The sequence below is a fragment of the Ranitomeya variabilis genome, chromosome 3 (genome assembly GCF_051348905.1).
Source record: "Ranitomeya variabilis isolate aRanVar5 chromosome 3, aRanVar5.hap1, whole genome shotgun sequence".
Classification (NCBI taxonomy): domain Eukaryota; kingdom Metazoa; phylum Chordata; class Amphibia; order Anura; family Dendrobatidae; genus Ranitomeya; species Ranitomeya variabilis.
The window spans coordinates 339,717,176-339,745,011 of NC_135234.1; the positions used below are offsets into that span (position 1 = coordinate 339,717,176).

General features: G+C 41.6%; 1 protein-coding gene across 2 annotated transcripts in view; it reads left to right on the forward strand.

Moving 5' to 3' along the window:
* The window catches only part of COL8A2 (collagen type VIII alpha 2 chain), a 396,338-nt gene extending 374,321 nt beyond the window's left edge, over window positions 1-22,017 (forward strand). For both annotated transcript variants that reach the window (XM_077295828.1, XM_077295830.1), the window contains exon 4: window positions 16,889-22,017. In XM_077295828.1, the coding sequence (XP_077151943.1) occupies window positions 16,889-18,801 (1,913 nt within the window). In that variant the 3' untranslated portion in view covers window positions 18,802-22,017. The remainder of the gene's footprint in view (window positions 1-16,888) is intronic.
* Window positions 22,018-27,836: the final 5,819 nt, after the last annotated feature.

Genomic DNA, 27,836 nt, shown 5'->3' on the forward strand with positions numbered 1-27,836 from the left:
GTGCTTCTCACAAAATTAGAATATCATCAAAAAGTTAATTTATTTCAGCTCTTTAGTACAAAAAGTGAAACTCATATATTATATAGAGTCATTACAAACAGAGTGATCTATTTCAAGTGTTTATTTCTGTTAATGTTGATGATTATGGCTTACAGCCAATGAAAACCCCCAAATCATTATCTCAGTAAATTAGAATAATTAACAAATAAACACCTGCAAAGGCTTCCTAAACATTTAAAAAGGTCCCTTAGTCTGTTTCATTAGGCTCCACAATCATGGGGAAGACTGCTGACTTGACAGAAGGCAGTCATTGACACACTCCACAAGGAGGGTAAGCCACAAAAGGTCATTGCTAAAGAAGCTAGCTGTTCACAGAGTGCTGTATCCAGGCATATTAATGGAAAGTTGAGTGGAAGGAAAAAGTGTGGTAGAAAAAGGTGCACAAGTAACCGGGATAACCACTGCCTTGAAAGGATTGTTGAGAAAAAGCCATTCAACTATTTGGGGGAGATTCACAAGGAGTGGATTGCTGCTGGAGTCAATGCTTCATGAGCCACCACACACAGACATATCCAGGACATAGGCTACAAGTGTCGCATTCCTTGTGCCAAGCCACTCATGACCAATAAACAACACCAGAAGCATCTTACCTGGGCCAAGGAGAAAAAGAACTAGCTCAGTGATCCAAGGTGTTGTTTTCAGATGAAAGTAAATAAAGGGAACACTAAAATCCCACATCTTACTGTAGGTATCACTGAATGAAATATTCCAGTTTTAAATCTTTATTCTTTACAATGTGGAATGTGTTGAGAACAATAAAACCTAAAAATGATCAACGTAAATCACAACTAATATCCCACGGAGGTCTGGCGTTGGAATGATGCTCAAAATCAAAGTGGAAAATGAAGTTACAGGCTGATCCAACTTCAGTGGAAATGCCTCAAGACAAGGAAATTGTCACGGAGCAGTAACAGAAAAAGGTGAATGCACAAACTAGAAAGGGACAAGGTAACAAAAACTCAGCACTTAGCTTGTGCACACCGCTGCTAAACTCCACACCACAGATAGTATAGCAACAGAGCTCCAAACACCAGACTTGGCTGACACCAGGGAGCTGCTCTTGCTAGGTTGTCTCCAGAAAGGACCTGTATCACCAACAGTCAGCTGATGCCCCAGGTGACCTATTAAAGAATATGGAAGTGGTCACCAGGAACATCAGTTGACCCGGCAACACAGGAGGAACACCAGGTTGCTAGCGGGGAAAAACTGCATATAACCCCCAATGGCCTGAAAGGAAAAAAGTCTTAATGTGTGAAGAACCAGATCTACCACAAATCCAAAAATGAATCATGACAGAAATGATGCTCAGTATGGTGTGTTGCCTCCACGTGCCTGTATGATTTTCCTACAACTCCTGATCATGCTCCTGATGAGGCAGCAGATGGTCTCCTCAGGGATCTCCTCCAAGACCTGGACTAAAGCATCCGCTAACTCCTGGACAGTTTGTGGTGCAATGTGGCGTTGGTGGATGGTGCGAGACATGATGTCCCAGATGTGTTCAATCGGATTCAGGTATGGGGAACAGGTGAGCCAGTCCATAGCTTCAATGCCTTCATCTTGCAGGAACTGCTGACACACTCCAGCCACATGAGGTCTGGCATTGTCCTGCATTAGGAGGAACCCAGGGCCACCCGCACAGCATATGATCTCACAAGGGGTCTGAGGATCTCATCTCGATACCTAATGGCAGTCAGGCTACCTCTGCGAGCATATGTAGGGCTGTGCGGCCCTCCAAAGAAAAGCCACCCCACACGATTACTGACCCACTGCCAAATCAGTCATGCTGAAGGATGTTGCAGGCAGCAGATTGCTCTCCACGGCGTTTCCAGACTGTCATGTCTGTTACATGTGCTCAGTGTGAACCTGCTTTCATCTGTGAAGAGCACAGGGTGCCAGTGGTGAATTTGCCAATCCTGGTGTTCTGTGGCAAATGCCAAGCATCCTGCACGGTTTCTAACCGTTTGTGCAGATACATGCACACTTGTGGCCTGCTAGAGGACATTTTGCAGGGCTCTGGCAGTGCTCCTCCTGTTCCTCCTTGCACAAAGGCTGAGATAGCGGTCCTGCTGCTGGGTTGTTGCCCTCCTACGGCCCCCTCCACATCTTCTGGTGTACTAACCTGTCTCCTGGTAGTGCCTCCAGCCTCTGGACACTACGCTGACAGACACAGCAAACCTTCTTGCCACAGCTCGCATTGGCGTGCTATCCTGGATTAGCTGCACTACTTGAGCCACTTGTATGGGTTGTACAGTCCATCTCATGCTACCACGAGTGTGAAAACACAACCAACATTCAAAAGTGACCAAAACATCAACCAGAAAGCATTGGTACTGAGATGTGGTCTGTGGTCCCCACATGCAGAACCACTCCTTTGATAATTGCCAATAATTTCCATCTGTTTTCAATTCCATTTGCACAACAGCATGTGAAATTGATTGTCAAACAGTGTTGCTTCCTAAGTGGACAGTTTGATTTCACAGAAGTTTGATTTACTTGGAGTTATATTCTGTTGTTTAAGTGTTCCCTTTATTTTTTTGAGCAGTGTGTATATATATATATATATATATATATATATATATATATATGTGCTTTTATTTTATTTATTTATTTTTCATCTTTTACATTTTAAAAATTGCTAAAATGAAAATGGGCCAATGCAAAGATTTGAGCACCCTTGGAGATTTGTGTACTCAAATAACTTTAACCAAGGTTTCAGTCTGTTAGGGTTATGGCTTGTTCACTATCATTGTCACAAACTCAGCCTCCTCTAACCGTGTGTTAGGGTTGGTGGAACGCACCGAGTATAAATATATGTAATAATAGGTGCGTTCGCAAACCGGGGTCCACCGTGCAGGAGAGGAACCTGCTGCTAGCAATTGGCGGTGCTATATGGCAGTATTAGCGAACTCTGTTATTTCACAGAATCGCTAGGATAGGGAAATGCTGTGCCCTGTTAACCACTCAAAGGAACACAGCTACCAAACAGAGCAAAACTGTGGTCATGCAGTCAGCATAGCACACAAACAACTCCTCACTGGAGGTGCCGGTATTCTAGGGGCTTATTTCAGCCAAGACCTGAATCCAAACACACAAAACTCCTCACCAGAGGTGCCGGTATTCTAGGAGCTTATTTCAGCCAACCCTGACAACATGCAAACATGACCACACAGTAGCAAGGCTCAAAACATAGGCTGATACTAGCCCATGGCCGTGCGGCCATGTGAACCTTTTATAGCTGTAGCAGACAAGGACCTTCCTGGTGGTCCAATAGGAGCTGCTACAGGACCTGAGCATGTGACCCCAGACCTCCAATGTGAGGTCGTCCCGTGGGCATGCTCAGTATGGGAAAAGCGGGACTTAGTCCCAGAAAGACCTGCTCGCTGCTGAACATTACTGGCTACAATGACAGAGCCTGGAAGGGCAGTAGTAACCAGTTGTCCAGTATCAGCCTGAGCCATACGCTGGGACCGATGTCTCCGCTGAGCAGGCTCCACTGCGGCTGGAGGAGAACGGGAGACCGCAGCAGACATGGTTCGAAATTCCCCCTGTGCAGCAGCAGGAACTCGACACCTAACACCTTGTGCCAAAAAGCAGCAGCCATGGGTTTTTCTAAGTGGCTACCTAACACTTTGAAAATGAAAATGGTGGAGGCCTACAAAGCAGGAGAAGGCTATAAGAAGATAGAAAAGAGTTGTCAAGTTGCCCTTTCCTCAGTTTGAAATGTAAATAAAAATTGGCAGTTAACAGAAATAGTGGAAGTCAAGATAAGATCTGGATGACCAAGCAAAATTTTAATGATAGCTGCTTGTAGGATTGCTAGAGAGGCAATCTTCAGAAAGATTTAGCAGATTCTGGAGTTTTGGTACATTGTTCTACTGTTCAGAGACATCTGCACAAATATGGTCTTCATGGAAAAATCATCAGAAGAAAACCTCTCCTCACCATAAAATTCAGCATCCGTAGTATGCAAAAGAACATCCAAACAAGCCTAATGCATTTTAGAAATAAGTCCTGTGGACCAATGAAGTTAAAATACTGTAGATCTCTTTGGCCACAATGATGAAAGGTATGTGTGGAGAAAAAACTGGCACAAAATGTCAGAAATAGAACTTCTCGCCAACCACTATGCATGGAGATGGATCAATCATGTTTTGTTGCAGCTAATGGCATGGGGAACATTTCACATGCAGAGGGAAGAATGGATTCAATTAAATTTCAACAAATTATTAATGCAAACATAACACCATCTGTAAAAAAGCTGAAGTTGAAAAGAGGATGGCTTCTGCAAATGGATAATGATCCTAAACACATATCAAAATTCGCAACAGACTACCTCAAAAGGGGCAAGTTGAAGGTTTTACCATGGCCCTCACAGTCCCCTGATCTGATCATCATTGAAAATCTTTGGCTATACCTCAAAATAGCAGTGCATGCAAGATGACCCAGGAATCTCACAGAAATGGAAGATTTTTCCAAGGAAGAATTGATGAAAATTCCTCAAGCAAGAACTGAAAGACTCTTGGCTGGCTACAAAAAGCGTTTGCAAGCTGTGATACTTTCAAAAGGGAGGTATTGCTAGGTAGTAAACATGCAGGGTGCCCAAACTTTTGCGCCCGTCCATTTTCCTTTTTGTAATTTTTAAAATTTAAAAGATGAAATATATATATATATATATATATATATATATATATATATATACAGTATATATATATATATATACTAGCTGAAGAGCCCAGCGTTGCCCAGGCATAGTAACTCACTGTTAGTTATAGCACCTCACTTCTCTCATTTTCCCATCACGCCTCTCATTTCCCCCCTCACATCTCTCATTTTCCCCCTCACGTCTCTCATTTTCCCCTCACTCCTCTCATTTTCCCCCACACCTCATTTTCCCCCTCACACCTCATTTTCCCCCTCACACCTCTCATTTTCACCCCTCACTTCTCTCATTTCACCCAACACCTGTCATTTTGACCTCACACCTGTCTTTTTCCAATCACTCCACTATTTTCCCCTCACTCCTCTCCTTTTGCACTCACACCTCTTCATTTTCATCTCACACCTCTTATTTTCCCCTCAGTATATACCTGTATGTCATCTGCTCCTGTATATAGTATATACCTGTATGTCATCTCCTCCTGTATATAGTATATATCTGTATGTCATCCCCCTGTATATAGTATATACCTGTATGTCACCTCCTGTATATAGTATATAACTGTATGTCACCTCCTGTATATAGTATATACCTGTATGTCATCTATCCTGTATATAGTATATACCTGTGTGTCATCTCCCCTGTATGTAGTATATACCTGTATGTCATCCCCCTGTATATAGTATATACCTGTATGTCACCTCCTGTATATAGTATATACCTGTATGTTATCTCCTGTATATAGTATATACCTGTATGTCATCTATCCTGTATATAGTATATACCTGTATGTCATCTCCTGTATATAGTATATACCTGTATGTCATCTCCTTTATATAGTATATACCTGTATGTCATCTCCTGTATATAGTATATACCTGTATGTTATCTCCTGTATATAGTATATACCTGTATGTCATCTCCTGTATATAGTATATACCTGTATGTTATCTCCTGTATATAGTATATACCTGTATGTCATCTATCCTGTATATAGCATATACCTGTATGTCATCTCCTGTATATACCTGTACGTCATCTCCCCAGTATATAGTGTATACCTGTATGTCATCTCCTGTATATAGTATATACCTGTATGTCATCTTCCCTGTATATAGTATATACCTGTATGTCATCTCCTGTATATAGTATATACTTGTAAGTCATCTCCCCTGTATATAGTATATACCTGTATGTCATCTCCCCTGTATATAGTATATACCTGTATGTCATCTCCCCTGTATATAGTATATACCTGTATGTCATCTCCTCCTGTATATAATATATAGCTGTATGTCATCTCCTCCTGTATATAGTATATACGTGTATGTCATCTCCCCTGTATATAGTATATACCTGTATGTCATCTCCTCATGTATATAGTATATATGTGTATATCATCTCCCCTATATATAGTATATACCTGTATGCCATCTCCTCCTGGCTGTCAATTTGCCTCCAACACTTTTCCTTTCACTTTTTCCCCATTATGTAGATAGGGGCAAAATTGCTTGGTGAATTGGAATGCGCGGGGTTAAAATTTTGCCTCACAACTTAGCCTATGACGCTCTCGGGGTCCAGACGTGTGACTGTGTAAAATTTTGTGGCTGTAGCTGCGACAGTGCAGATGCCAATCCCGGACATGCTCACATGCACACATACACATACACACACACATTCAGCTTTATATATTACTAGCTGTACTACCCGGCTTCGCCCGGGTTAATGACTGCTGTTAGCAAAATAGAATGTGTTAACAAAAATTTATTCTGCACACAAAAACCACAAAACAAATAGATAGAAATGTAATTATTAAAAGGCGAAAACTAAGCTAATAGAAGCATTTCTTAACATATATTAGCTTTGTTATACTGAGAATGTCTTTGTTGCCTATATTAACCAATCAGAGCTCAGGTTAATTAACTGTAGCAAAATAGAAGCTGAGCTGTGATTGGTTGCTATTGGCAGCCTGATAAATCCCCAGCCAACAGTAAGCCCTCCCCCTGGCAGTATATATTAGCTCACACATACACATAATAGACTGGTCATGTGACTGACAGCTGCCGTATTTCCTATATGGTACATTTGTTGCTCTTGTAGTTTGTCTGCTTATTAATCAGATTTTTATTTTTGAAGGATAATACCAGACTTGTGTGTGTGTTTAGGGCGAGTTTCATGTGTCAAGTTGTGTGTGTTGAGTTGCGTGTGGCGACATGCGTGTAGCGACTTTTGTGAGATGAGTTTTGTGTGGCGACATGCGTGTAGCAACTTTTTGTGTGTCGAGTTGCATGTGACAGGTTAGTGTAGCAAGTTGTGTGCAGCAAGATTTGTGCATGGCGAGTTTTGCACGTGGCGAGTTTTATGTGTGGTGCGTTTTGAGTATGTGCAAGTTTTGTGTGAGGCAACTTTTGCATGTGGTGCAACTTTTGTACATGTGGCAATTTTTCTGTGTGTGCAAGTTTTGCATGAGGTGAGTTTTCCATGAGGTGAGTTTTGCACGTGTGGCGAGTTTTGCGTGAGCCTAGTTTTGCATATGGCGAGTTTTGCATGTGGAGAGTTTTGCGCGTGGCGAGTTTTGAGTGGTGACTTTTGTGTTTCGACTTTTATGTGGCGAGGTTGGTGTGTGTGTGGTGAAATGTGTGCTGAGGGTGGTATATGTGTTCAAGCACGTGGTAGTGTGTGGTGCATTTTGTGTGTGTGTTCATATCCCCGTGTGTGGTGAGTATCCCATGTCGGGGCCCCACCTTAGCAACTGTACAGTATATACTCTTTGGCGCCATCGCTCTCATTCTTTAAGTCCCCATTGTTCACATCTGGCAGCTGTCAATTTTCCTCCAACACTTTTCCCTTCACTTTTTCCCCATTATGTAGATAGGGGCAAAATTGTTTGGTGAATTGGAATGCGCGGGGATAAAATTTCACCTCACAACATAGCCTATGACGCTCTCGGGGTCCAGACGTGTGACTGTGCAAAATTTTGTGGCTGTAGCTGCGACGGTGCAGATGCCAATCCCGGACATACACACATACATACATACACACATTTAGCTTTATATATTAGATATACCTGTATGTAATCTCCTGTATATAGTATATACCTGTGTGTCATCTCACCTATATATAGTATATATCTGTGTTCATCTCCTCCTGTATATAGTATATACCTGTATGTCATCTCCTCCTATACATAGCATATACCTGTATGTCATCTCCTCCTGTATATACTATATACCTGTAGGTAATCTGCGCCTGTATATAGTATATACCTGTGTGTCATCTCCTCCTGTATATACTATATACCTGTATGTCATCTCCTCCTCTATATAGTATATACCTGTGTGTCATCTCCCCTGTAAATAGTATATACCTGTGTGTCATCTCCTCCTGTATATAGTATATACCTGTATGTCATCTCCTCCTGTATATACTTTATACCTGTGTGTCATCTCTCCTGTATATAGTATATGCCTGTGTCATCTCCCCTGTATATAGTATATACCTGTGTGTCATCTCTCCTGTATATAGTATATATCTGTGTGTCATCTCCTCCTGTATATAGTATATACCTGTGTGTCATCTCCTCCTGTATATAGTATATACCTGTATGTCATCTCCTCCTGTATATAGTATATACCTGTGTGTCATCTCTCCTGTATATAGTATATATCTGTGTGTCATCTCCTCCTGTATATAGTATATACCTGTGTGTCATCTCCTCCTGTATATAGTATATACCTGTATGTCATCTCCTCCTGTATATAGTATATACCTGTATGTCATCTCCTCCTGTATATAGTATATATCTGTATGTCATCTCCTCCTGTTTTAGACCTCGTTCACACATTATTTGGTCAGTATTTTTACCTCAGTATTTGTAAGCTAAATTGGCAGCCTGATAAATCCCCAGCCTACAGGAAGCCCACCCCCTGGCAGTATATATTAGCTCACACATACACATAATAGACTGGTCATGTGACTGACAGCTGCCGGATTCCTACAGTTAGGTCCATATATATTTGGACAGAGACAACATTTTTCTTATTTTGGTTATAGACATTACCACAATGAATTTTAAACAAAACAATTTAGATGCAGTTGAAGTTCAGACTTTCAGCTTTCATTTGAGGGTATCCACATTAAAATTGGATGAAGGGTTTAGGAGTTTCAGCTCCTTAACATGTGCCACCCTGTTTTTAAAGGGACCAAAAGTAATTGGACAATTGACTCCAAGGCTATTTCATTGACAGGTGTGGGTAATCCCTTCGTTATGTCATTCTCAATTAAGCAGATAACAGGTCTGGAGTTGATTTGAAGTGTGGTGCTTGCATTTGGAAGGTTTTGCTGTGAAGTAAACATGCGGTCAAAGGAGCTCTCCATGCAGGTGAAACAAGCCATCCTTAAGCTGCGAAAACAGAAAAAACCCATCCGAGAAATTGCTACAATATTAGGAGTGGCAAAATTATACAGTTTGGTACATCCTGAGAAAGAAAGAAAGCACTGGTGAACTCATCAATGCAAAAAGACCTGGGCGCCCACGGAAGACAACAGTGGTGGATGATCGCAGAATAATCTCCATGGTGAAGAGAAACCCCTTCACAACAGCCAACCAAGTGAACAACACTCTCCAGGAGGTCGGCGTATCAATATCCAAATCTACCATAAAGAGAAGACTGCATGAAAGTAAATACAGAGGGTTCACTGCACGATGCAAGCCACTCATAAGCATCAAGAAGAAAAAGGCTAGACTGGAATTTGCTAAAAAACATCTAAAAAAGCCAGCACAGTTCTGGAAGAACATTTTTTTGACAGATGAAACCAAGATCAACCTCTACCAGAATGATGGAAAGAGAAAAGTATGGCGAAGGCGTGGTACAGCTCATGATCCAAAGCATATCACATCATCTGTAAAACACGGCAGAGGCAGTGTGATGGCTTGGGCATGCATGGCTGCCAGTGGCACTGGGTCACTAGTGTTTATTGATGATGTGACACAGGACAGAAGCAGCCGAATGAATTCTGAGGTATTCAGAGCCATACTGTGTGCTCAGATCCAGCCAAATGCAGCCAAACTGATTGGTCGTCGTTTCATACTACAGATGGACAATGACCCAAAACATAAAGCCAAAGAAACCCAGGAGTTTATTAAAGCAAAGAAGTGGAATATTCCTGAATGGCCAAGTCAGCCACCTGATCTCAACCCAATAGAGCATGCATTTCACTTGTTAAAGACTAAACTTCAGACAGAAAGGCCCACAAACAAACAGCAACTGAAAACCACTGCAGTGAAGGCCTGGCAGAGCATCAAAAAGGAGGAAACACAGAGTCTGGTGATGTCCATGAGTTCAAGACTTCAGGCAGTCATTGCCAACAAAGGGTTTTCAACCAAGCACTAAAAATAAACATTTTATTTAAAATTATTGAATCTGTCCAATTACTTTTGGTCCCTTTAAAAACAGGGTGGCACATGTTAAGAAGCTGAAACTTCTAAACCCTTCATCCAATTTTAATGTGGATACCCTTAAATGAAAGCTGAAAGTCTGAACTTCAACTGCATCTGAATTGTTTTTTTTAAAATTCATTGTGGTAATGTCTATAACCAAAATAAGAAAAATGTTGTCTCTGTCCAAATATATATGGACCTAACTGTATATGGTACATTTGTTGCTCTTGTAGTTTGTCTGCTTATTAATCAGATTTTTATTTTTGAAGGATAATACCAGACTTGTGTGTGTTTTAGGGCGAGTTTCGTGTGTCAAGTTGTGTGTGTTGAGTTGCGTGTGGCGACATGCATGTAGCGACTTTTGTGAGATGAGTTTTGTGTGGCGACATGCGTGTAGCAACTTTTTGTGTGTCGAGTTGCATGTGACAGGTTAGTGTAGCAAGTTGTGTGCAGCAAGTTTTGCGCATGGCGAGTTTTGCGCGTGGAGAGTTTTATGTGTGGTGCCTTTTGAGTATGTGCAAGTTTTGTGTGAGGCAACTTTTGCATGTGTTGCAACTTTTGTGCATGTGGCAATTTATCCGCGTGTGCAAGTTTTGCGTGTGGCGAGTTTTCCATGTGGCGAGTTTTGCACGTGTGGCGAGTTTTGCGCGTGGCGAGTTTTGAGCGGCGACTTGTGTTTCGACTTTTATGTGGCGAGGTTGGTGTATGTGTGGTGAAATGTGCGCTGAGGGTGGTATATGTATTCGAGCACGTGGTAGTGTGTGGCGCATTTTGTGTGTGTGTTCATATCCCCGTGGTGGTGTGGTGATTATCCCATGTCGGGGCCCCACCTTAGCAACTGTACAGTATATACTCTTTGGCGCCATCGCTGTCATTCTTTAAGTCCCCCTTGTTCACATCTGGCAGGTGTTAATTTGCCTCCAACACTTTTCCTTTCATTTTTTACCCATTATGTAGATAGGGGCAAAATTGTTTGGTGAATTGGAAAGCGCGGGGTTAAAATTTCACCTCACAACATAGCTTTGACGCTCTCGGGGTCCAGACGTGTGACTGTGCAAAATTTTGTGCCTGTAGCTGCGACGCCTCCAACACTTTTCATTTCACTTTTTCCCCATTATGTAGATAGGGGCAAAATTGTTTGGTGAATTGGAAAGCGCGGGGTTAAAATTTCACCTCACAACATAGCCTATGACGCTCTCGTGGTCCAGACGTGTGACTGTGCAAAATTTGGTGGCTGTAGCTGCGACAGTTCAGATGCCAATCCCGGACATACATACATACATACATACAGTGGGGCAAAAAAGTATTTAGTCAGTCAGCAATAGTGCAAGTTCCACCACTTAAAAAGATGAGAGGCGTCTGTAATTTACATCATAGGTAGACCTCAACTATGGGAGACAAACTGAGAAAAAAAAATCCAGAAAATCACATTGTCTGTTTTTTTATCATTTTATTTGCATATTATGGTGGAAAATAAGTATTTGGTCAGAAACAAACAATCAAGATTTCTGGCTCTCACAGACCTGTAACTTCTTCTTTAAGAGTCTCCTCTTTCCTCCACTCATTACCTGTAGTAATGGCACCTGTTTAAACTTGTTATCAGTATAAAAATACACCTGTGCACACCCTCAAACAGTCTGACTCCAAACTCCACTATGGTGAAGACCAAAGAGCTGTCAAAGGACACCAGAAACAAAATTGTAGCCCTGCACCAGGCTGGGAAGACTGAATCTGCAATAGCCAACCAGCTTGGAGTGAAGAAATCAACAGTGGGAGCAATAATTAGAAAATGGAAGACATTCAAGACCACTGATAATCTCCCTCGATCTGGGGCTCCACGCAAAATCCCACCCCGTGGGGTCAGAATGATCACAAGAACGGTGAGCAAAAATCCCAGAACCACGTGGGGGGACCTAGTGAATGAACTGCAGAGAGTTGGGACCAATGTAACAAGGCCTACCATAAGTAACACACTACGCCACCATGGACTCAGATCCTGCAGTGCCAGACGTGTCCCACTGCTTAAGCCAGTACATGTCTGGGCCCGTCTGAAGTTTGCTAGAGAGCATTTGGATGATCCAGAGGAGTTTTGGGAGAATGTCCTATGGTCTGATGAAACCAAACTGGAACTGTTTGGTAGAAACACAACTTGTCGTGTTTGGAGGAAAAAGAATACTGAGTTGCATCCATCAAACACCATACCTACTGTAAATCATGGTGGTGGAAACATCATGCTTTGGGGCTGTTTCTCTGCAAAGCGGCCAGGACGACTGATCCGGGTACATGAAAGAATGAATGGGGCCATGTATCGTGAGATTTTGAGTGCAAACCTCCTTCCATCAGCAAGGGCATTGAAGATGAAACGTGGCTGGGTCTTTCAACATGACAATGATCCAAAGCACACCGCCAGGGCAACGAAGGAGTGGCTTCGTAAGAAGCATTTCAAGGTCCTGGAGTGGCCTAGCCAGTCTCCAGATCTCAACCCTATAGAAAACCTTTGAAGGGAGTTGAAAGTCCGTGTTGCCAAGCGAAAAGCCAAAAACATCACTGCTCTAGAGGAGATCTGCATGGAGGAATGGGCCAACATACCAACAACAGTGTGTGGCAACCTTGTGAAGACTTACAGAAAACGTTTGACCTCTATCATTGCCAACAAAGGATATATTACAAAGTATTGAGATGAAATTTTGTTTCTGACCAAATACTTATTTTCCACCAGAATATGCAAATAAAATGTTAAAAAAACAGACAATGTGATTTTCTGGATTTTTTTTTCTCAGTTTGTCTCCCATAGTTGAGGTCTACCTATGATGTAAATTACAGACGCCTCTCATCTTTTTAAGTGGTGGAACTTGCACTGTTGCTGGCTGACTAAATACTTTTTTGCCCCACTGTACATACACACATACACACATTCAGCTTTATATATTAGACTAGCTGTACTACCCGGCTTCGCCCGGGTTAATGACTGCTGTTAGCAAAATAGAATGTGTTAACAAAAATTTGTTCTGCACGCAAAAACCACAAAACAAATAGATAGAAATGTAATTATTAAAAGGCAAAAACTAAGCTAATAGAAGCATTTCACAACATATATTAGCTTTGTTATACTGAGAATGTCTTTGTTGCCTATATTAACCAATCAGAGCTCAGATTAATTAACTGTAGCAAAATAGAAGCTGAGCTGTGATTGGTTGCTATTGGCAGCCTGATAAATCCCCAGCCAACAGGAAGCCCACCCCCTGGCAGTATATATTAGCTCACACATACACATAATAGACAGGTCATGTGACTGACAGCTGCCGTATTTCCTATATGGTACATTTGTTGCTCTTGTAGTTTGTCAGCTTATTAAATCAGATTTTTATTTTTGAAGGATAATACCAGACTTGTGTTTGTTTTAGGGCGAGTTTCATGTGTCAAGTTGTGTGTGTTGAGTTTTGTGTGGTGACATGCGTGTAGCAACATTTTGTGTGTCGAGTTGCATGTGACAGGTTAGTGTAGCAAGTTGTGTGCAGCAAGATTGGGCATGGCGAGTTTTGCGCGTGGCGAGTTTTATGTGTGGTGCGTTTTGAGTATGTGCAAGTTTTGTGTGAGGCAACTTTAGCATGTGTTGCAACTTTTGTGCATGTGTCAATTTTTCTGTGTGTGCAAGTTTTGCATGAGGTGAGTTTTCCATGAGGTGAGTTTTGCACGTGTGGCGAGTTTTGCTTGTGGAGAGTTTTGCGCGTGGCGAGTTTTGAGCGGCGACTTTTGTGTTTTGACTTTTATGTGGCGAGGTTGGTGTATGTGTGGTGAAATGTGTGCTGAGGGTGATATATGTGTTAGAGCACGTGGTAGTGTGTGGCGCATTTTGTGTGTGTGTTCATATCCCCGTGGTGGTGTGGTGATTATCCCATGTCGGGGCCCCACCTTAGCAACTGTATAGTATATACTCTTTGGCGCCATCGCTCTCCTTCTTTAAGTCCCCCTTGTTCACATCTGGCAGCTGTTAATTTGCCTCCAACACTTTTCCTTTCATTTTTTCCCCATTATGTAGATAGGGGCAAAATTGTTTGGTGAATTGGAAAGCGCGGGGTTAAAATTTCGCCTCACAACATAGCCTATGACGCTCTCGGGGTCCAGACGTGTGACTGTGCAAAATTTTGTGGCTGTAGCTGCGACGGTTCAGATGCCAATCCCGGACATACACACACACATACATACATACATACATACATACACACATACACACATTCAGCTTTATATATTAGATATATATATATATATATATATATAATAACAGCAGGAGGACAAAAAGAGCAAACTGATTATATCTAAAAGATATCATTTTATTATATCATAGAAAAGGTAAAATGTCACAACAATATATAGAACACCAAAAAACAATGCAGACTGTTATGAACCCCACCCACACCTATCCCCACCCCACATATACACTTCAGTCCCTGGAAAAATAAATAAAAAAAGGTCCAGAGACCGTGACTCAGGGAAAAGATAGTGTGTCCAAACATGGACATCAGGGAAGCAGCATGCATGAACCAGATGATCGGGAATAAAGTTACACCCGTCTATCTAACATCTAAGGTTCAATTGTGCATGGCAAGAAGTGCAGCGCTTACCAACAGATGAGTGGAAACGAGGAGGGGGGTGGATGGAGGGTCCCGACGCGCGTTTCGCGGCAGCTAGAGGCCACTTTCTCAAGGGAGTGTGTCTCAGGTCCCTGCAGCACCTTCTAATAACCCCATGAACTTAGTTACATGGCCTGAAACGGCCAATCAGGACGGCTAGAGTCGGCACATGCGCACTGCGGCCGTCAGGTCCTGAACTGCAGATAGGGCGTCACGGGAAGTGCACACACACCAGGGGAGAGCCCACCAAGCGGTGCACACACCGTAAAGACGCCCACCCGCAGACAGGAAACAATAGGTCGCAGTGCGATGCGCACAGCCATGAGAGCATGTATGAGGACAATTAACTGGATGGAAAAAAAAAAAAACAATGCTGTGTAACAACATAGCTGCATATAACTATAACATCACAAAATGTATACAAATTACAAATTACAAAAGTTGAAATCCTCCAAGGTCGCTGAGATGGCTGTAATTTTCCCATATAATGAGATGAAGTCCGGGGTCATTTTCAGTCCGAAAGGGGGGCCCAGTAGGAGAAAATACGGAGGCGCAATAAATCAGCAGAGTCACAAACACTAAATAAAAAATAAAATTAAAAAAGTTAAAAACACATCCAAGGGGTTGATAAACATGGGGGCATGTGGGAACAGGAGTCTAGGAAACCAAATATCAGGAGGACTACAAAAAAGGGGCAAAGCTTAAATATTCATTGAGGCCTTTCGGTATCATGGTATCTAATTGGACGATCCACCTTGTCTCAATTTGTGCAAGAAGTTTTTTATTGTCGCCCTCTCTTATACCAAGACGGAGGGCATCAATGCCCCTCACTTTCAAAATACTGGCGTCACAATTTTGATGTAACTTGAAATGACGAGGAATAGTATCCAATTCCGAAGTATCGGACACTGTCTTGGCCGCGCCAGTGCCCCGCACATGTTCACATACCCGTATTCTTAATTCTCTTGTGGTAAGGCCCACATATATTTTGGGCCACGAACAGGTGGCATAGTATACAACATTAGAAGTACCACAAGAGATACGTTGTCTGATTTTAAATTCCCTTGACCCATCTGATGAGGCAAAGGTAGAACAGCGTAGGACATTGGCGCAGGCAAGACAGTGCCCGCATGAGAAGGATCCAAACTGAGGACCACTAGTGCCAAAGGGATTGCTGGGAGCCGGAACATAGTGGCTCCTAACCAGCAAGTCACGAAGATTTTTGGATTTTTTAGGGGTCATCAAAGGAAAGCTGCCCAGGGAGGCCCTCAGGGCGGGATCAACTCCCAAAACGGGCCAATGTTTGTTTAGAATGGCACGCATGTTGTGCCATTCGTGATTGTAGGTAGAGATGAACCGAATAGGTCCATCCCTACCTATCTACACTTTTGCATCTCTTCACTGGATGTAGCAAACTAGTACGTGAGGTTTTCCTTGCACGATCATACCCAGTTTTGATACATCTATGGCTATAGCCTTGAGCTAGAAAGCGTTGTTTAAGGTCTGAGGACTATTGTATAGTCTAAATTACAAAAGAAATGTGTCATATTTAACTTTAGGCCATTTAGTCATCATTTCATCTTCAACTTGTTAAACTGTTCAAAATAACAGTAATTTTGACCAGGGGTGTCCAAACTTTTATGTGTCACTGTACACATTATCATGTCATCATGCATATTGGAGTATCCGGGGCATTTGGGGAATGGTCCCTTAGAAAACGTACTTATCTTCTTATAGCATTACGGAAGTCATATAACGTAATGAATTAGTGATATTCCTCAAATACAGAGACAGAGACATAATAGCTTATTCTGAATAGTCGCATGTAATGACAGATATACTTTAAGAGCAGAAGTATATCACTGAGAAAAAGGACATAGGCTACTATATTTATACAAACCAGAAAAGTATAAGAATAAACTATAGTAGTGATGAAAATCTGGACAATAAACAATGCTATAAGCTTAATTGGATCAGTTAACGCTTTTCTGGTCAGTATTTGAAAATGTTAAATATTCTGAAGATATACTGTATACAAATACTTAAGATATTATTAAGATTTATTCAAGCACAATTTATTTTTTTGTATTATCTCTATAGATATGCTTCCAATGGACCTTAAAGGGGAACCTGGACCAGCTGGAAAACCAGGCCCACGTGGACCACCTGGACCTCCTGGACTTCCCGGAAAACCAGGAATAGGAAAACCAGGATTACAAGGAATGCCTGGAGCTGCTGGTCCTCCTGGCTTTTCTAGCATTGGAAAATCGGGATTACCAGGTATGCCTGGCAAAATTGGACCTAAGGGTCTACCTGGCACAAAAGGGGAACCTGGAATGCGGGGAGAGCATGGACCTAGAGGAATGCCTGGACCTCCTGGAATTCCCGGCCCTGCAGGAATCTCATCAAATGGAAAACCAGGTGTTCAAGGTGCTCCAGGACAGCCAGGTGTCAGGGGTGAACCTGGTGCAAAAGGTGAGCCAGGACTTCGTGGAGATAACGGCATTAAAGGAGAAGCTGGACTTGGAAAACCTGGTCTGCCAGGTACTCGTGGCCCTGGGGGCCTACCTGGGCCAATGGGGCCACCTGGTCCACCAGGTAATGGAAAACCAGGACTTAATGGATCGCCAGGGGGCTCAGGGGATAGAGGCGATATAGGTTCACCTGGACCACCAGGGGCAGTTGGCCCACCTGGGCCACAGGGCCTACAAGGTAAACCTGGCATTGATGGAATTGGTAAACCAGGTTTAGATGGATTGCCAGGACTTCAAGGGCCTTTAGGTTCTAAGGGGGAAACAGGTATACGAGGCTTACCAGGGCTGCCAGGGTCACCCGGGTATGGAAAACCAGGTCTGCCTGGATTGAAAGGAGATAGAGGACCTGCTGGAATAACTGGAGAAATAGGAGATAAAGGAGAGCCAGGGTTAGATGGTGAACCAGGTGATCAAGGGCCACAAGGTATTATAGGGCCTCCGGGACTTCCAGGTTCCATGGGATTGCCAGGAAAAAATGGTTTGCCTGGCTTGAAAGGTGACATTGGGCCTACTGGGCCTACAGGTGTACCTGGAATTCCAGGGAGTCAAGGTCCCAATGGATTTGCAGGTAAACCAGGTATTCAAGGTGAAAGGGGACTTCCAGGTCTGAAAGGACTTCCAGGGCCAATTGGGCCAAAAGGAGAGGGAGGGTTAATGGGACTTCCAGGTTTACCAGGTCAAATAGGTAGTCCAGGGTCAAAAGGAGAAGGTGGAATTCCAGGACAATCAGGCCCAAGAGGTCCAGCTGGAATTCCAGGTATGCAAGGATCATCTGGCCCTATTGGGCCACAAGGGTTACCAGGATTAAAAGGAGAGCCTGGTATCCCTGGGCTACCTGGAAAAAGCATCAATGGTGAGCCAGGTCTAATTGGCCCTATAGGACTACCGGGGGTTTCCGGGCCTCCTGGTTTAAATGGGCAGCCTGGGCTACCTGGTCCACCTGGACCACCAGGTCCACCAGGAATCTATAGTGAAGGCACTATTGCTGGCTTGCACTTGCCAGATGGAGGAGTTGAAGGAGGTACAGTAGGTAATGAAAAATCAGGAAAGCCTCAGTATGGCACTGGAGAACTATCTGCCAAAGTAGCCCCAGCGTTTACTGCCATATTAACTACACCATTCCCTCCTTCTGGCATGCCAATCAAATTTGATCGGACTTTATATAATGGCCATAATGCTTATAATCCTCTTACTGGGATATTTACTTGTTCTCTTCCTGGAATTTATTACTTTGCTTATCATGTCCACATCAAAGGAACCAACATCTGGATTGCTCTTTACAAGAACAATGTACCTGCTACTTACACATACGATGAATACAAAAAAGGGTACATGGACCAAGCCTCTGGGAGTGCAGTATTAGAACTCAAGGAAAATGACCAAGTTTGGGTGCAGATGCCTTCAGACCAAGCAAATGGGTTATATTCAACAGAGTACATTCATTCTTCATTCTCTGGTTTTCTTCTTTGTCCCACATAATGGACTCACAGTAAAATTTCTAACACTAGTAATAAACTTTTTAAAATCTTTTAAAAATGACATGCAAAGAAACAACAAAGACTTTCTACACCTATATATCTACTGGGAGAAAAGAACAGACATGGATACTTGTTTAAGATGCTGAAAAAAGACTATTAAATAAAGTCACATTATCACCCAGTGACATAAAAACAGAGCAGATCAGCAAGCTTATGGCAAGATGACTATGCTATGCTAGTTTTCAACAGCCTAGAAGTTCATTATTGATTATTTTGTGGATATTTTGATAATTTATCTGTAACTGCTACATATGTTGCATAGTATATTAGTTGTAAAACACTGCATCACACAATGCAATGAGGATGACCATGCCAGTTTAATAATGGTTTCAAAGTTTTATGCACTCTGTCTGAAGCCTCTATTACATGCTTATTATAGTTGTTTCCTACAGTTTCTATTTTCAAAGACAATAGAAACATTTGTAGGAAATAAAGCAAATTTGCCGAATGGTTAAGGAGATGCCCAAACTGTGAGTATGTGTGATAGGGCTTTCCTTTAGTAGTGTAGTAGCTGCAGTAAGTTGCTTTTAGCTAGTTCTTCACACTTTGGCCCACAATAACCAATTTTAGAATCACATTAAAATATTGTTTCAAGTTAAACCTACATAGAACAAGTTCTGATAGAGAAGTAAGTATAGCAAAGTACTGTAATTACCGAGACAAGCATTCTTCCTCCTGGAACCATGAATTGATGAATTAGTTGTCCATGACCAACTGGCACTTTTAAAACCTGATATTTACTGTTCCTGGTGTATTTTATGTTATTGTGGACAGCTGTAATGTATGGTAAAGTTAAGTTTCATCACCTTCTACATAGCGTATGCAATAATGCACTGACATATTCATGGTACTTCTATTCATATTGCCTACTATTATAGAGTACTATTACCGAAAAATCCCATATATTGAGCAGTATCACAACTTGTAAGTAAGTTGCAGTTTTAACATTAACAGAAGTTTTTTTTGTTTTTTTAACTACGGTATCTATATTTTTATTCCACAATGAAACCAAGAATGTGATCTAAAGCGTCCTCATCCATTGACCAGAAAACGTTGTAGCTGTTCCATGGCTCAAGTCTTTTTTTTATTTTTATCTTGCCATTCATTATATGATGCTTACATTTTTAAGGATATGACATTTTTGATTGGGAAGGAAGCATTGGTTTCTTTTTACCATTCAGTGCCTTTTTAATAAATGACTGTTCATTGTAATATTTTTTTTTTACTTTTATTATCCAATCGTTCGCAATGGTGCTACGCCCTACTTACCCATGTTATATATTCATATAGTGCAATATTATTCTCAAAACGGCATCTTTGTTTTTTGTTTTTTTTTCAAATATCATTCCTGTTTTGTCCTGCTAATATTAATGGATTTGTATTGATAATGCTTGAACTGTAATTGCAATTGGGTTAAGGAGATGTGTCATAGTGCATATTATATTAACCTTCTCACTGCACAATTAGGCTGTGAACATGCCGGGTGACCAGGGTTATTTTGCAGAGAAGTGGTTAATGATCACGGGTTAAACATAAGTACCCCTAACTTATGATGGTTTTCAAAATGCACCTCTATATAGTGTGCAGACATGGTGCTCTGTTACTTTGTGACTAGCAGTTGAGAGGTGTTGTGTAAGACAGCCAAACATAGGGGGGTTTCACCAGTATGATATTGATGACTATTTAGTGGCCATTGAGGGGTACTGCATCTTTGCACCAATTCATACCACTAAACAGTTGACTGTCATGTCATGTCATGTAGGGGTGTCATGTCAGCCTTGAGATAGGACATCAATTTCATATTAGTGAAACCCTTCAATGATCTTCCTAAGATTAGAAAGAAATAGTTCACTTTCTATCACAGAAACAGCACCATTCTTGCAATACCACACACAACCCATGGAAAGTGTGGCACTGTTCCTGGGAAATCATAGACTTAAGTGAATCAATTGGCATGACTGCTGGTCCAGCAACCAGATCAGTATTCAGGCCACTGGATGGGAGATGTGTGAGCCGCCTCTTACCTTCTGGCAGCTGCAGCTCCTCTTTGGATTAGCCAGCCTAGCTCGACGTCATACATGCATCACGCCCCAATGGTGGCGATGCATCAGGCTGGCTAATGGATAGAAGATGCAGCAGATGTCATCAGCTCGCAGGCCTCCGATTCAGCAGCTACAGAATATTGACCAGAGTTCTGCGCATTGATTTGCTCATCTCAACCCTTTCTATCGTTTAATCATGGAAATAGAAGCAATCTTCTAATTCATCTCTTTCTACAGCTCAGTCTGTACTTCTCAATGTGAACAATGGCCATCTGTAATATCACCGGAACGTTTCTGTTTTCCATGTCTCCCCACACAACTGTTTGGCTATTGATGATACATTTGTTACTTTTCAAGAAATAAAAAGGATTATTTGTCTAGACGGTCTGGTTACATTTCTATTGCAGACCAAAGTGTTTTATGGCACATAAACTCATGATAAGAATGTCATCAGAGCTGCACTATTTAACTTTTGTAGGGTTTTCTCTTGCCAAGTAATAATCAACCATCATTAATCAAACAGACAAATATATTACTTGAATCTGTTCCCAACAAGTATTAATACTTGTTCTGATTCCATCATAAATATTAGGGCAATTATAAATTGAACATTTCTAAGAAAGCCAATTAAAGTAATAGGTTGAATACCAAGTTAAAGAGAAGCTCAGCAGAACTCTAGAATCTGACGCAGCAATATGAATGGGGTTCTGCTGGGGATCTGCCCTGTTCTGCTTACTATATAGGGCCTCTTTCTGGGTGGCTGAAACAGGATTTCTATTGGGTGGTTTTCCTGTCCGGCCAGAGCTGACTGCCTATGTTTTTGCTGACTGGATAACATAGAGACAGTTTCCTAATAAAATATCTGAACTCTGTCTTGTCTGTGGTTTTATTTGAAGGAACGAGGTGTGCTGGATAGATGTGGGTGGCTGTGAGCTCAGGCTTCATGTGTGTGCTTTATGTGTGACTGCATGGTTATTATATGTTTGTGTTTCTACTCACAAGGAGGAAATTACCTTATCATTCTAAGAAAAGTCCGAGAAATAAAAAACAGACCCCTGATTCATAACCTTCTTTATATGGTAAGCAGAGGAAATATGCAATTAGGATGGCTGTGAAAAATTAAAGGCTATGAACCCGTTGCACATTTTTATGGTTTATTTGTTTTCTAAATGCAAATAATCTTCATTAAAAAAATTCTTCTATTTTGCTGCTGCAGAGTCTCTGTAAGTCCTTTATCGAGCTCAGTGCTTTTGAAAAAATATTTAGGGGAGTGTGTTATAAACAGATTTCTGTGGAGAGAGAAGAAAGTATCTATAGTCTCATGGAATGCAGAGAAAACAGACCACAGATGAGTAGAAAAGCACAACCAGATAAAAAAAAAACTATTAGAGCTGTAGGGCACACTGGATACACAACAATCTCACATCCAGCCTACATTTATGTGAGAAACCCTTTGACAAGAGAAAAATCCAAAACTGGGAGCAGGCTGCACGTTGCAAATTAGGCTACTTTCACACTAGTCCGTCGGTACGGGCCGTCGCAAACCGTCTGCTCGACGTACCGACGGACAGTGTGTTAAGTAGCACAACGGGGGCAGCGGATGCAGTTTTTCAACGCATCCGCTGCCCCATTTTAATGTCCGGGGAGGAGGGGGCAGAAATGGCGGACACGACGCACAAAAAAACGTTACATGTAACCTTTTTTGTGCCGAAGGTCTGCCAAAACACGACGCATCCGTCGCACGATGCTAGTGTCAAAGTAGCCTTAGGGATTCTGAAAATGAATGAAGATTGCAGACTGAAATTTAATGCAATTTTATTAAATAAAGGTAACTACTACTAACCAATATAAACACGTTTTTTAGTTATCAAAGATGTCTATAGCCTTTAAACTCGGGGAAACATAATTAGCTCTACAGTGAAAGCTCACAGCACAGTGAATGAATGTGAGAGTTCTGCTAAAATTATGCAAACCTATAGATAAGAAATATGTCTTAGCCCAATATAGAAAGCATTGGAAAATAATAATAACACTGGTCAACAGCATTTTTGGTGCCGAAGATATTTCATCGAATTTAGGGTATTTTTGGGGTGCTGATTCTGAATATGTCATCAGTTTTGCCAGATTGGCTCAAGTTTTTGAGATTTTTGGTATCTTATTTATAGCACTTGTTGGTAAATGCGACGCATCATCTCATTAATTTCTTTGGATTAGTACTTGAACTGAGCAGTTCTCAATATAGTTTTGTGTTAATTAGTGTTCTAAAAGTTTGTTCATAGCTTGATTTTTGCACTAACTTTATGTTGTTGTCTGTTTTCCAGTGAAAAGCATGAACTCATCAAGAAGAAGTTGTCTTAACGATCCAGACTCATTCTGTTACATTTGTGGTGAATACACACTGCCAAAACATAGAAGAAACATAACAGACTTCGTAAAAAAAAGTGTATTTTGCCTATTTTGGGGTTATGCTTGGGGACCAAGACAAGTTTTGGGCACCACACATAGTGTGCAAAGCATGTATCGAATTATTACGAAAATGGAGCAAAGGACAAAGAAAAAGCTTCAAATTTGGTGTTCCAATGGTGTGGAGAGAGCCAAAAAATCATCATGATGACTGTTATTTATGGTAAACACAGGTACAGGCACATCTTCACAATGAGGGACAGGCCTTCTTGCAGATTCCATGTTACTCCCATTTTCGTTTCTTATGCTTATTGAATCCTTGCACTTGCACTGCACAGAAATAACAGTCATCATGATGATTTTTTGGCTCTCTCCACACCATTGGAACACCAAATTTGAAGCTTTTTCTTTGTCCTTTGCTCCATTTTCGTAATAATTCGATACATGCTTTGCACACTATGTGTGGTGCCCAAAACTTGTCTTGGTCCCCAAGCATAACCCCAAAATAGGCAAAATACACTTTTTTTACGAAGTCTGTTATGTTTCTTCTATGTTTTGGCAGTGTGTATTCACCACAAATGTAACAGAATGAGTCTGGATCGTTAAGACAACTTCTTCTTGATGAGTTCATGCTTTTCACTGGAAAACAGACAACAACATAAAGTTAGTGCAAAAATCAAGCTATGAACAAACTTTTAGAACACTAATTAACACAAAACTATATTGAGAACTGCTCAGTTCAAGTACTAATCCAAAGAAATTAATGAGATGATGCGTCGCATTTACCAACAAGTGCTATAAATAAGATACCAAAAATGTCAAAAACTTGAGCCAATCTGGCAAAACTGATAGCATATTCAGAATCAGCACCCCAAAAATACCCCAAATTCATTAAAATATTTTGGACACCAGAAAAAAAAAATTTTTTTGTTGACCTGTGTAATTGCTCAATTTATGCTATTATCAAATTTGACTCTAAGTACATGCTAAATATACTGCAGAATGAATAAACAAATACCTTTTTTTCAATATGAAATCTTGTGCGCAATATATCCAACTGTAAACATATAAAGTGGATGCCAAAACATTATGCAAATTGCCTCTTCAGAGAAAAAGAGTACATGAACTCTATAGCGCCACCTGTTGGAAGTAGTGATCCTAGAAGTCACAATCAACCCTTTAACGAGTCTTGCAATATGACTTAGGCCGGAGTCACACTACAGCGAGATACGTCTGAGTCTCGCAGGTTAAAACCAAGCTCTGGCACCGGCACTCCAGAGCGGAGCGTGCAGCTCCATGTATTGCTATGCGGCCGCACGCTCTGCTCTGGAGTGCCAGTGCCAGAGCTTGGTTTTAACCTGCGAGACTCGGCCGTATCTCGCTGTGTGTGATCCCGACCTTAGGATAAAAGCCAAATCAGTATCTCAATTCGCAGACATGGTGTTTCGGGCTGTTGGCCTTCGTCAGTGTGAAGCATAAGACCTGACTTGGCTAGGTGAGAGGGTCTGGACTGAGGTCTAAGGGGTATAATTTCTCCTTGTGGAGAGTGACATACCAGCTCTGGCTTGTCAAGGTAAGGAGGCTTATTTGACGTGCAATGCTCCTCTGGGAAATTTAATATGCAAATTGCCTCTTCAGAGAAAAACAGGACTTGAACTCTATAGCGCCACCTGTTGGAAGTAGCGATCCTACAAGTCACAATCAAGTTCAAGTCCTCTTTTTCTCTGAAGAGGCAATTTGCATGCCAAAACATTGACATTTTGGATCCATGGCCAGAAAACTCCCCAAATCTCAAACCCATTGAGAAGCTGTGGTCAGTTCTCAGAAAGTGAGTAAACAAAAAAACAAACCAGAAATTGTGCTAAGCTCCAACCGCTGATTAGACAAGAATGGGTTCTCATCAGTCAGGATTTGGCTTGGAAGATGATATCCAGAATGCTAAGGTGAATTGTCTGTCAACAACAGGGTAAAAATTAAGTATTTGCATAAATTTGATGTATTTGTCCACAAAGTTGTAAAACATTATGAAATGTTTATTATTGTACTTTCAACTAAAAACATTCAACTAAAAGATTTAAAAATACTGAAGCAGAAAACTTTATAAAAAGCAAAATTTGTTTCAGTCTCAAAACTTTTGGTGACAACTGTACATCCAGTAGTTTAATACAAATCCAAGTTTAATGTAGCTAAATGTAAAGTTATGCATTTGAGACTAGAACATTTTCTAATTTCATAATAATATGTAATATAAATGCAAAACAGAGACTTAAAGAGTCTTTGGGAAATTGATGGACAGTAAATTTAATTTTAGCAACTAGTACATAGCAGCTGCAGAAAAAGCTCATAAAATACTGGAACATATCACAAGGTACCTAAATGTACACGATGACAATAATTTTTTGCTTTTATGCAAAATACTAGGCAGACTACACATTGATAGAGATGGGCGAACCCGAACATTAAAGTTTGGTATCCGTACCAAACACCTACTGTTTGGGTACAGACACCGAACACGGACTTCACCAGGAAGTCCGTGTTACTGTTCGGGTTTGGCCCCCCAAACATCGGGTGTTTTTTGTGCTGTCATGTGCATGAGAGCACAGGAAACACCGATTCTGATCGGCGGTAAAATCATCACCGTCGGTCAGACAGCCTCAGCTATGACAGCGTGACAGCCCGCAGCTATGATCAGAGGTATAAAGTTTACCTCTGGTTACTGGTGTCGGCTGATGGGACTACTGCTCCTATCAGCCTATGCCTGCTGCCACTAATAACAGCGAGAGCAGGAGTGGCTGATAGGAGTATTCATCAGCCAGCGCCTGCCTGCGCTTTAAATAAATCATTTTTAAAAAACGGCATATGTTCCCCTGTATTTTTGATAACCACCAGCAAAACTGACAGTAGGGGGCGCAACCCTCAGCTGTTAGCTTTAGCAAGGTTGGTTATCAATTATAGAGGGGTCCCCATGCTGTGTTTTTTTTTTTTTAATTATTTAAATAAATAAATTTATTTGACAACCAGTCATGCTAAAGCAGACAACTGGAAGCTGGTATTTTCAGATTGGTAAGGGGCCATTGTTATTGGCCCTCCTCAGCCATAAAATAGCAGCCCCCAGCTGCCCAGAAAAGGTACCACAACCGCAGCATCTTTAGACACATCGAGGGCAGGCATTTTCATGAAATCACGTCCAATTAGACATTTACACTATGTTCACATGTAGTGTAAAAGCTGAATTTTTTCTGCTGCTTTTGCTGCACAGAAATTTTACTGTGTTGAACTGTCCAAGCAAAGTGAATGTGTTTTCATGAAAACTGTGCTCTCTGTGCATCTTAAGACGCTGCTGACCTATGCAGTTTGTTGCTTTTTTTCCTTGGAAGAGTCTATGTGGAGCCTAAAAAAAGACTTGTAAAAAAACTGCAGTAACTTTTTTAAGCGCAGAATCAAAGCTTTTCTGTACTATAAAAAGCACTTAAAAACGTGGGTTTACATCTGCATCAGAAATGCATCAAATAAGGGGGAAAAGACACAAAAATGCAGCAAAAATACAATAATCAGAGAAGATTGTTAGTGCGTACTTTGGTGTGAACACCTACAAAAAACAAAAACACAGTATTTATGCTACGTGTGAACACGGCATTACAGACACCAAAAAGCCAAACGGCATGTAGTGAAGCTACATAAGGATGAGAAAGTTCTGACTGCTCCAACTGTGAATGAATGAATAAAAAATAAATCCATAGGCCCCAAATAGAAATGAGTATGCGGCAGAGATAACATCACACCAGCCCTGGCGAATCAAAAGCCTTGCCTGGGACATCGGAAGGTAAGAGGTTCACAGGCTTCAAATCGAGCTGCCAGGTACCACTGAGCTGGACCCTGGACCAGACACCCACAAATCCATCAGTTCATCTCTAGTTCCTGGATACAGCGGACAATCCTGCTTTGCATCTGCGCCCTGCAGTCTCATTAATCTGTTTTTCCATTACTACCATTTCCCCTTTGATATTTTCTCCTGCCAGGGGAGAAATAAATGGTAAATGGGTGTGGATTGGGGTGTGGCCAGGGACGTGGCCAAAACTTGTTGCAGCATGCGTAGCATAATCCATCCCTGTTTCTGTTTTTCATAAGTTGGAAGGTATGGAATGTATACAGAACAGGGAAACTATGGAACTCTCTACCATAAAATTTGTGAGGGTTAAAATATCATTGAAGAAGGGTTTTGGAAACAGGGCGTGGCTATGCTGTCGGGCTGTGTGGCTGCACTGTAGCAGAGCTGCCATCATCCTGATTTATAACTTACAAAAAAGTCAGCAATTCAAGACATCCCCTGAGCCTGTCCAAGGGAGAGAAGATTTTGCTCAGCTGAGTCTGCTAGTGGGGCAGGGAGACAACCACCTTCTGCTGTGGTGATGACAGCAGCCATCTTGATATCGGGGCCTAGTGCTGTGCGGTGAGGGGTGCTAAGAGGAGGAGAGGGATTCGTGGGAGGTCACTCCGACACTACATACCCACATCATCTCTAGATCTCATC